Source organism: Cyanistes caeruleus, chromosome 3 (assembly GCF_971803275.1).
Source record: "Cyanistes caeruleus chromosome 3, bCyaCae1.hap1.1, whole genome shotgun sequence".
In the NCBI taxonomy this organism is placed as follows: Eukaryota; Metazoa; Chordata; class Aves; order Passeriformes; family Paridae; genus Cyanistes; species Cyanistes caeruleus.
Window position 1 is genome coordinate 90,528,610 of NC_141703.1, and position 10,771 is coordinate 90,539,380.

The 10,771-nt window shown below is 45.9% G+C and overlaps 1 protein-coding gene across 1 annotated transcript; it reads left to right on the forward strand.

Annotated features, from left to right (window-relative positions):
* The first annotated feature begins 381 nt into the window (after window positions 1–381).
* Window positions 382–2,916, forward strand: NHLH2 (nescient helix-loop-helix 2). Its single transcript, XM_086882823.1, has 2 exons — window positions 382–471; window positions 2,446–2,916. The coding sequence occupies exon 2, from the start codon at window positions 2,466–2,468 to the stop codon at window positions 2,898–2,900; it is 435 nt and encodes a 144-aa protein (XP_086738949.1). The 5' UTR covers window positions 382–471; window positions 2,446–2,465; the 3' UTR covers window positions 2,901–2,916.
* Window positions 2,917–10,771: the final 7,855 nt, after the last annotated feature.

A 10,771-nucleotide genomic window follows, 5' to 3' on the forward strand; every position in this document is an offset into this window, starting at 1 on the left:
CCCGGACGGTGCCGGTGCTGTCGCCGCATCCCTTTTGTTATTTATCGCGGTCGGGGAAGAGGAGGAAGAAAAGCGGGAGAGAGGGCACTTTCCTCCTCTAAAACCGAGCGGCCGAAGCCGCCGGTGCGCTGCAGCAGCTGCCCCGGACGAACGGGCGGAGGAGGACTTTGATGGGGAAACGCTTTTTCTCCCCTGATGCATCGTAAGTAACTTAAGTTGTTATTTATACTCCGCGAACAAACACGACAGTATAACATCTCCCATCTCTGGAGCGCTGGAGGCCGCGGCGAGGGATGAGATCTGCCTTTCCCAATTCGAGCAGGACACTTTTTCGCTCGTAATTAATTTTATTTGATTTTGATTTTTTAATTTTTCCATGCTCCGCTCCCGGAGGGTCATTTGAACTGTAAAGGAATCGCCGAGGGGGCGAGGGGACCTGGAGAGAGAGGCTATCCAAACGACTCCACCGAGGTAAGCAGCCTTAACAATATCTTTCCCTTTTGCAGGTAGCACAGGGCATGGGCTTACTGTAATAATAATAATAATTAAAAATAAAATAAAATATAGAGGGTGAGGGAAAAAGTCTCTTTCAGGATCAGCTCTCCAAACCCCACAGTATAGATTAAACCAAATCAAAGGGAAAAATTCAACATACACCTAGAGAAACCTCTAAGCAACTTTCTTCAGGAGCCACCGCTTTAATTGCCCGTTTTCGTACAACCGCCCGGCAAATCCTGCCTCTCTAGCGTGCTTTTTGCATAAGCCCCCTCGCTTGGATGCTAGTTGAAAGGTTATTTTAAACCTTTCCTCTTTATCTTTTTGCCCCACGAGATCACTGATACCTGACTTGCGCGCTAAGGGGTTTTTTTTTCCCTACCCGTGCCTTGTGGGCCTGATTAACGCTCCTTATTTAAAAATCGAAGAGGAAGCGTTTCCGACGGTCCTGGCAAGAGACGGCCCTTTCCCAGGGAAGGAAGCGCTCTTCTCTCCCACTCCCCGGTCCTGGCTCCCTGCGCACCCCGGGGAGCGCTGAGCCTCGGCCCCCGGCGGGGCCCCTCTGCCCTGCCACGCGTGCCCTGAGTCTCGCCCCGATGGGGGAGGCTTGGCTCTAGCCCTGCCTGGGAAGAATTCCTCCTGCCCGTGTGGTTGTTGTTATTATTATTGTTAACAACAACAATAATAATAGTTTATTTTTCCCAGCTGGGTCTGAGGCCCGACCTGGACTTTCCCTGGAAACTTTAGGTGGAAATACTTTGCAATCTTAATTCGGGGGAAGGAAGGATGCGATGCTCCCTCCTCCGTCGGGCTCGCTCCCCACCACGCTCGACACCCCAGCTGCACACACACACACACACACACACACACACGCACACACACACACACGCACGCACACATTTGTGTCCAAGGTTATTCACTAGTTGCCTGATGTATTGTTTTATTACATGCCGGCATGTCCACGGACGCGCTCGGATTTGTATTGCTGTCTACATGACAGATGGTGCTCTGTGAGGCCGCAAGAAGATACGATTCAATTTTCTTTTGAAAGGCACGTCCGCATTTATTTATTTATTTATTTAGCCTCCCCCTCTTTTCGCGCATGGAGGGGAGAGGAGGGAAAATTTAAAGGGATGGAAAAGTTCGGCCTCTGCTTTGGGGTTTTGTTTCTTTTTGAATCCCACGCTTAGGAAACGGAAACTCTCCTAACATTCCCATTTGATCGCTAGCAAATTGCTATCTGCACGATTAGCAGCAGGAAAGGAAAGAAAGAAAAAGAAGAAAAGAAGGAGCACAGAGAAAAGAGCGGAGGGGAGAGCCTAGCAGATACATAGGATTGAATCGGATCCCATAGGGATTGGGGAAATAAATCTCCCCACTGGCCTTGTTATATTTGTGGAGCCTTGAGCTGTGTATTTAAAAGTATCATGTCTGTAGCCTGGATCCCATAGAGCGTTGCTGAAAGACAAACGGTTAAGCAGAAACCGGCAGGTCAGAAAGGACAATATTAAAACTGGGGGCCAGGGCGGGGGCTGGGGGTGAAGGGGAACCACCACGATATTGAAACACTGAATATTAGCTTGCTTAGAAAAAAAAAAATATTAAATTCTTCTATTGCTCTCTGGACCTGTTTCAATACCCAAGGAAGAGCAGGGAATAACGGCAGGAAGTGTATGCCGATGGAGCTGCCGTCAAACGCTAGAGAAGGGATGGTTAAATGACGGGGTATCGTTTATCCCTGATATTGCTCTCATTAGCACTCCCTGAAGGAGCCGCGACTCGTCCACCCGGCTCTCCCCCCGCCCCGGTCGGGCGGTACCGGCGCCGGGGGCAGGGCGCGGGGGCCGGTATGTCCCTTATGTCCCTGTCCGTGTCCCTGCTCCCCGCCTTGCCCCTGTATCCCGGGGCCGGGGCCCTGACCCGTTCTCTCTGCTTCTCTGTCTCGGGAAGGCTCCTCCGCCCCCTCCAAGATGATGCTTAGCCCGGACCAAGCTGCCGACTCCGACCACCCCTCCTCGGCGCCCTCCGACCCGGAGTCCCTGGGCGGCGCGGACGCTCAGGCGCTCAGCTGCTGCGTCTCCGACCCGGAGCCCGCCGAGGGAGGCGGCGGCGAGGGCCGGGGCGGCGGCGGCGGCGGCGGGGAGGGCCGCGGCGGGGGCCGGCCCGGGCTGCACCCGCCGCCGCTGAGCCGGGAGGAGAAGCGCCGGCGGCGCCGCGCCACCGCCAAGTACCGCTCGGCCCACGCCACGCGTGAGCGGATCCGCGTGGAGGCCTTCAACCTGGCCTTCGCCGAGCTGCGCAAGCTGCTGCCCACCCTGCCCCCCGACAAGAAGCTCTCCAAGATCGAGATCCTGCGCCTCGCCATCTGCTACATCTCCTATCTCAACCACGTGCTGGACGTGTAGCGCCCGACGGACGCCCGGAGCCCCGGGACCCCCAGTCCCGCCGCCCCGGGTCCGGCCGCGGCGGGCAGCGCCTTCCCCGGGGCGGGCGGCGGGACGGGGGGGGGTCCCTGCTGCTTCTGCTCCCCCCGGTCGAGAGCCCGCTTTTCGAAGAGAAGTATAAAACCGGATTGTCTCTTCAGGCTGTCAAGTGCCCCTTTATATATATCCAAAAACATCTACTTGTGACCTTAAACGTGTGACCCATGGGTGCAGTTAAAAATAACTATTTTTTATTTATGGTAGAAGGAGTTGACAATTTATTTTTTTCAAGATTTATTTATTTTTCAGAGTGGTGGCAATTTTACTTTGGATACTTCGTGCCAATTGGTTTCTATAGTCGGGTGTTTACACTTTCTCCTGTGGAATATTATGTTTGACTTTATGAGTGTTTGTTGGGATCAATACAGTGTTCATTTTCTTTTCTTTTTAATTTATTTTTTCCTTCCAATTCTATTGCACTTGTGTACCACAAACCTCCCCTCCCTCCCTGTTTATAAGTATATTTTATATATGTCAAGGCATTTGTTCTTGACCTTTTTTCTTTCTTTCCTTGCGTGGGATCAACAACCACTAGCACTTAACTAGGAGAGGTTTTTTTTTAAAAAAACTTGTTGTTATTCTGATCTATAGTTGCGTCTGAAAAGTACTTTGCAAATCGTTTATAAGGGAAGTAGTTTCTTTGTGGGTGTATATGTGCGTGTGCGTATACATGCATGTGTGTGGGAGTGAGCGTGGGTGTGTATGTGTGTGGTATATTTTTAGGAAAGGACATTTTTTCCTAAAAAAAAAAGAAAAAAAAAAAAGAAAGAAAAGTAAATCCAGGACTGCTTTCCTTTGTGACAACCAAAAAAATTCTATAACCTGAAAATGTTTCATGTTCTTTGCTGTGAATCTCTTAAAACAAGAAACGCATTTTAGGGACAAAAGAGAAAAAGAAAAAAAAAACCCACATCTGCTATCCAAAGATTTTAGTCTTTTTCAGGGTTTTTTTGTGTGTCTATGTTGCTTTATATAATGCAATATTTTGTAGTGAAAATAGATAAATCTGGTTTCTATCTGATGCGTTTTTCATATCTCTCATGAATGGTGAGCTGTTTTGCATATAAATAAAAGTATCAAATAAAAGCTGTTTTTTCCTAATTATTTTTCCCTGTTGGTCCTTCTGTAAGACAGACATGAGATGTCCTTATGAATAAGGATTGCGAAGGCTTCTCAAGTCTTGCCTGGGAAGCTTCAACAGGTTACCTTCCTCTTCCTAGGGAGACTCAGACTGCAGTCTCTCCACCACAGCTCCCCTGCTCCAGCCACTCTCAGCTGGCTGCCCTGCCCAAATGCAAAGGAGACACAGGACCCTTGCTGTCACTTTCACCCAGTATCATTGTGACTAGCATCTGGTCACATGTTCCAAAGTTCAAGCTGTACAGTCCAATCTGATGCTTGCAAGCACCTGTTTTGCTACCTCACTCTTTGAAATGTCTGGCTTTGCCACCCAAATGCATGTGTTGAGTCCTGCCTGAGTGCATTGGGTTTTCCTTCTCTTGTTTAAATTCAGCTTTGATCCCTCTCTGGACAGGTTTTATTCTACTGAAACCAAGAAAAAATCTTGTGCTCTTTCCCTACTTTAGAAAACCTCAAGGCTTCATTGTCAAATCTTGTCATTTGAAACATGGAACAGATAAAGACTCCATGGCAGACAGGTTATTACCTGAGTAATGTGAGACTATCTCATTTATTAAACCCTTTTCTCATTTACCACAAGGGGTTAATTTTACCTATAATTTGAATACTGCCATTGACTCTGGTGGCTGCATCATCCATTCTTACTTACTTACCCCTCCACCCTATTTTTATGGCTGACACTTTGCACAGCGATTTAATTAAGTGTGGTCTTGACCAGCTGAAAACCTCAGTGCAGAAAACCTGTCAGAGAGACTGTTAATTCCATTTCCTGCAACTATATGCTTGCCATGTCCCAAGGGGGCACACACTGATTTGGTAGTTCAATGCACAGGTTTCAAATCCTGCATTTCAGGGCTGAAGTAAGTCCACCAACTTGGAGCTGGCTTCCTTTAGGACAGGTTTGTTTCTTAGGTTCAATATCAGGGCACTGTGTTGAGTTTGATGTAGTTGCCTGAGTGATATTATAAATCCTGCCATCCAAAAAGCCTTCATGCTACCAGCATTTGGGAGGTCTTAGTTAATAAAAAGATAAACATATTATTTCCTTCTTGACCATTGGGAATGCATGTCTTAGGGGAAGAGAGTGCTCTGCAGCACCTGACTGTAAAGTATGATGGCTGCAGTCACTGGCAGTTGTAGGTGTGAACCCCACATTCCCCCTGGCCTCACTTCCCCTTCTGGGGGTCTCACACAAGTGTCAGAGGCACAGGTTGAGACAGTGCTCAAGTCTTAGGTTCCCAGCCATGGGATCCTGTGCCCAAGTGATAAGCCAGAAAGACTCCTGTGTTGTGAGCAAACAAGAACACAGTGTGGAGGTATGTGGGAACAGGCTCAGGAAGTCAGAAAATCTTGTGGGCTATTCCATTTTTACCATACCTGAGACAAGAGAGCCTGTCTGCACTCAGACACAGAGCAGCAAGGGCTTTGCTTTTGGTGGTATCCAAAGGGTCAGATCTCAAGTTTAACTTGCAAAGAGGTCAGGGCACTTGACCTGAAGAGATGTCCTTTTCTTCCCAAGTTTTATCTGGGAAGATGGAAGAAATTTGCTTCTTCCTACAAGTCCTGTCTCACTTCTGTACACTCACTACCCTGTTTAAATCCTGTCCCCACCATGACATCACCCCAACCACTTCTATTTCTCCTGCTGGCACTAAGAAGGAAACTCATTCTCATCTAGCAGTTGATGAGTGTTGAAAATAGAATGTAGGTTTTGCTCCCACATTCCATATCTTTTTTTTTAATTCTTAAGGAGCTGAGTAGTATGCACAAGCTACAAGGCAAAAAAAAAAAAGAAAAAAAGAAAAAAAAAAGAAGAGGCTGCATGGCTAAGTGCTCAGAAGTCTGGATTTATGAAGAATGGGTAAACAAATTTAACTCCATCTCATTGCAAGTTTGGGTTAGATAGCAATAAAGTCTAATTATATGATCAAAGTTTGTCTGTGTCTGCTCCCTCAGCAATAAAGGAATGAATGACCTTGAATGACAATACTATAGGAGGGACGGGGTTGGAATTGCTGAATGGAAGTTTATATCACACTCAGCCATTACAACAATTGGCAAGGAAGAGACACAGTTAATATTTCCTGGTATTTTAGCTACATTCAGATACCTCTTTCACAGCTGAAGAGGAGCTCATCCCACAAACCACGAAAGAAAGTGCACTCAGAGAAGGCAGAGCACTGGACCTTTAGCTGACTCTAAAAGTGGGACTTTATGCCTGAACGCAATACAATATATAAAACATTTAAAACATTATATAAAACATATAAAACATTGAATGGAAACCTGCAGCATTCACAGAGATCAAGTAGTTCTAATGGATAAACCTAGAATATCCCAGTACAAGGGACATCCAATGCATGCTAAGATCGGGTTATAACACCTATTAAGACACATTTTCAGGCCTATATGGACTCACAGGGACATGGTGCAATACACACTCACATGGTATCATTAGGAAGCAGGGCAGCTAATGCATTCATCTGAACCCTGGAAACAGATCCTGACCCTGATACAGCAAACGAGGACAGACAGCAAGCCAAAAGTAACTCCTCCAAATAAACATAATGGTTTTGACAGGACTGTACAGCTAAGGGGGAACTGTATTTGAGTATCATACAGTTTCCTAAGAGATTCAAAGATCTCGAGCATAAAATATTCCAAAATACACACTTGAATTTATGCTTCTATTACATATTCACAAACAAAAGGAAGAATTTCTAGGCATAAACCATCACTGTCCAGCAAAGTCCATGGTACTGTGCATTCAGGATCACATTACTCCCCAGCCACAAAGTCGTGTCTTATTGTTCGTGTAAAAAGTGTGTGAATCAGGTAGGATATGACCACTGATACCTACAGCAGATAAATTCTGAGGGTCTTGGATGTGATTTGATATCTTTGCTGTATTTCTAGCAAAGGGAGTATGTGTGTATTTGAGAGAGACATGGGGGTGGGGTGCTGAAGAGGATGTTGTATATGAAACTCAACAAAGAAATGGTTTTTTTCTATTATATAGCTGTGAAGAAATAGCAGAGACATTCTATCTATCTCTTCACATATCTATCCATCTAGCCATCCTGTAACCCAATTAACCCGGTTCTTTTAGGGTGAATAAATGTGTTCTAATATCAGCCATTATTTTTCTGTACTCTCAGTTTATTCTCCAGGGTGGGACAGATCAATAACCACAATAGCAGCCAACCCAAAAGGAAAAGGCAATCTCCTGGCGCTTCTTATTTATTTCTTCAGAGCCGATTTCGTTTTCCCTGCCTCTTCCCCTGGTGACGGATTTTGCCTTTCCTGCCCAGAATGGCCGTGTTGTTTTATCCTGGGCTCTATTTGCATGTGAGCTTCAGATTCATCTTTGGCTCCTTGCACGGTTTGGGATGAGACCCTCCTGTCCCCAGAGAGGGGGGCAGGTGTTGCTCCAGTCGAGCGAATGGAACCAAATTACAGGACCGTCTGTCGCCTCCTCTGGGAGCCGGCAGAGGGAGGGGAGGAAGGGGAGGGGAGCGGGATGCCGTATGACAGAAAAGAAAAGCAGAACATCATACTGATGCCGATAAGAGCTTGAAAACATGAGTCGCCCCAGCCCACAGCCCCACCCAAAACCATGCAGCAGCCACCTGAAAGAGAAATGTCAGGAGCAGAGACAGAAATAAATTGAGTCACTGGGCTGGAATAACTCAGGCTCAAAATGAAAGAGAGCTCAGACCCTGTCCACTTTCAGACACAAGTGCAGGCACAAAGTTGCTGATTTTCTCAGCTTACAGCTATGCTCTTTGATGTCACCTCCTCTGTCCTTTCAGAGCAAGCTCCTCTGCCCACCACCACTCTCCACCAAGTCCTCACAGCCCAGCTCTCGCAGCAGCTCCTGTGCCCCTCCCTCCAGCTGCTCCTTCTGGCCTTCCCACAGCCACCCTGCCACCCAAGGTCTCTGAAAGTGGCACAACTGTGCAGAGGTGGTTCTGCTCCTCTGCCACCCCACCAGCCCATGCCCTACAGTGCAGCCAATCCTTGCTCTCACAGGGAGCTGCTTGGTGCTGCAGCTCAGGGCAGGTGTCTCACTTCTCAAACCCACTTATTTGCTTAAGGCGTTTTAGGAAATTAATAAAGGACCCCCAACCATCCCACCCCATCCCCAGCTTGTTTTTGCTGTTGTTTTTTTTTTCTCCCAAACTTTTCTAGATATGAGTGTACACACACATTGATGTATGCAATGATTTCTTTCACAGTGGCTGGGCAGAAAGTCACTTGGAAAGCAACAGGTAACAGTTGTTCTGCTGTTCCTCACTAAAACGAGAAGATGATCAGAGAAGAAATCTGTGGAGAATTCAGAGGAGATTTGGAAGAAGGCATGAAAAAAGGTGCCATTAGAAGTGCTTAAATCAAAGCAAAAGCGTCATGGAGTGAATGAATGGCAGAAGAAGCCAGGTCACATAGGTGGAGGGGCCTCATCAATCAGCGAATGGGCATAACATGAAGGATTTCCCATGAAAGTGGTGGGGTGTACATATGAACCTGGGGTCTACACCAGAGCATAACGAGGAACAAAAGTCATCTGAAAAGGCAGGCAGCAAACATAGGAAAAGATGGCAGCAGGAAGTGTGAGGAAGGAGAAGTATATGTGCGGCTGGGTAGAGCTGCTGGTATGGGTGGATGGGGAGAAGATGCTCTGGCAAAGTCAGAAGGAGCAGCTTGCTTGGGGGTTAAAAGTGAGTTCAGTCCAGGAACAGACAGGAACCAGGCAGGAAAGGAACTGGAAGGACTTGTTAACTAGACATTCAAAACTACTCAGGAGAGATCACCACAACTTTAGTCATGGCCAGAGGGATGGACTGGCACAGTAGCATTTTTTCAAGGAGCAAAAGACAAAGGGTTTGTCATAGAACTATCCTCCAGAAAAATTCTCTGTTTCCTTGCTCAAAACGATTCTGTGCATAGAAGTGGCAGAATGATTTGCAAACCCTAGGGCTAGAGCTCAGCAAGGGCTCACAGGCAAGGTAAAAACAGAGAAAGAAAGAAAGAAAGAAAAAAGAAAGAAAGAGAAGAAATGCGGAACAGAGCAGGAGAAAGCAGAATTCCACTGTGTGCAGTCACAGCATTCAAAGACAACTCTTTCCCACATATCAGACTCAATATTCCCAATACCATCGGTCTTCTGACCATTTAAGCAATTTCAAGATTTAAGACAGGCTTCAAGACTATCCCAGAAATGATCCCTATAGGACAGAGCCACAAAGCTGTATTGGACTTTTGTTATTCAAGATAATAAAGACAAGGACTGACCATGAAAAATTGCAGAAGGACTGTGTGAGACTGATAAAATAGCACAAGAAATTCAATCAAAACAAAGTGATAAGGTGATGCATGCAGGGAAGAACATTTCTAACTCCATATATAACTGATCAGTCCTAAGCCAAGCACAGAAGCAAGATCTTGCAGCTATGATATATTGCTTCATGATAACATCAGCTTGGGTCTTTGTGTCATGGAAAAAGAAAATGAAATGTAAGATATTATTATCACCATTGAGAGAATAGAACAGAACAGGTAGAGAGCAAGGCAGAGAGCATCATTATGCCATTGCATAAAACCAAAGTAAGTCTGTATCTTGAATTCCATGTGCAGCTCTGGTTCAGTCTCAGTAAGAACAAAGTAAAAGTCCAAAAGCATCTGAGAATGGCAGCAATGGTAACACAAAGCATGGAATAGCTTCCATACAGCAAATGACTAAGTGAAAAGGACTGAGCCAGCAGTGATTTTACAGAAAGACATCATATCCCAGTTAACAAGGGGATGGTAGAGAGGGATCAGTTGTTCCCTGTCTCATCCAATATAATTTGATACCAGGAGGTGTCAAATGAAACTGTTGGATGCCAGGCTCAAAACAAACAAAAGGAGGTGTCTTGTCACATCATGTGCAGTAAAGCTGTGGAACTCCTTCCTCAGGATGTTGTGAAAGCAAAAAATTTATACAAGTTCAAGGACAGAAGCTCACAAAATAGAAATCTGCTGAGGATTTTTAAATGTGTATAGAAGTGCCTCCCAACTCAGGCTGTCCTCAAACCACAAATGGCTGAAGAGCAGCAGACCTCAGCAGGAAATATCATATATACCTCTGCTATTGTAATATTCCCCAGGCATCTGCTTTGGCTCCCATTTGCAGTGGGATGCTGGGATAGATGGTTTTTCAGTTTGGCTCAGTCTACATCTTCATGATCTGAAGGAAATAGATCTTTGACAGATGCCAACATCTTTCAAGCCTTGGTCTCTTTGGACCTGAACACAAAAGCTGTCTGTAAGGTGAGTCATCAGTGGGCCAATGTGACAAGATAAATATGAAGTTTTAGATAGGGAAGGAGGGAGGAGGACTTATTCCCTGGGGCAGTAAGCATAACAAATGTGGTTTTCCTGACAGTCAAAGGGTTGAAGTTTGATGTCAAACACATAAAGGTAAGCTTACAGCAGTTCTATGATCTCAAAGGGGTTACTTATGATTGTCACCAGAGTAACAATCTAAAGAAGGATCCTAAAGATAATCATAATATGATATGATGCTCAAATGTAGGATGGGGCCTGCCTTGAATTTGGCCCCAGCCTCTTTGCCCTGATATATTTTTCAGACTTTACTTTGACAGGACTGCCTT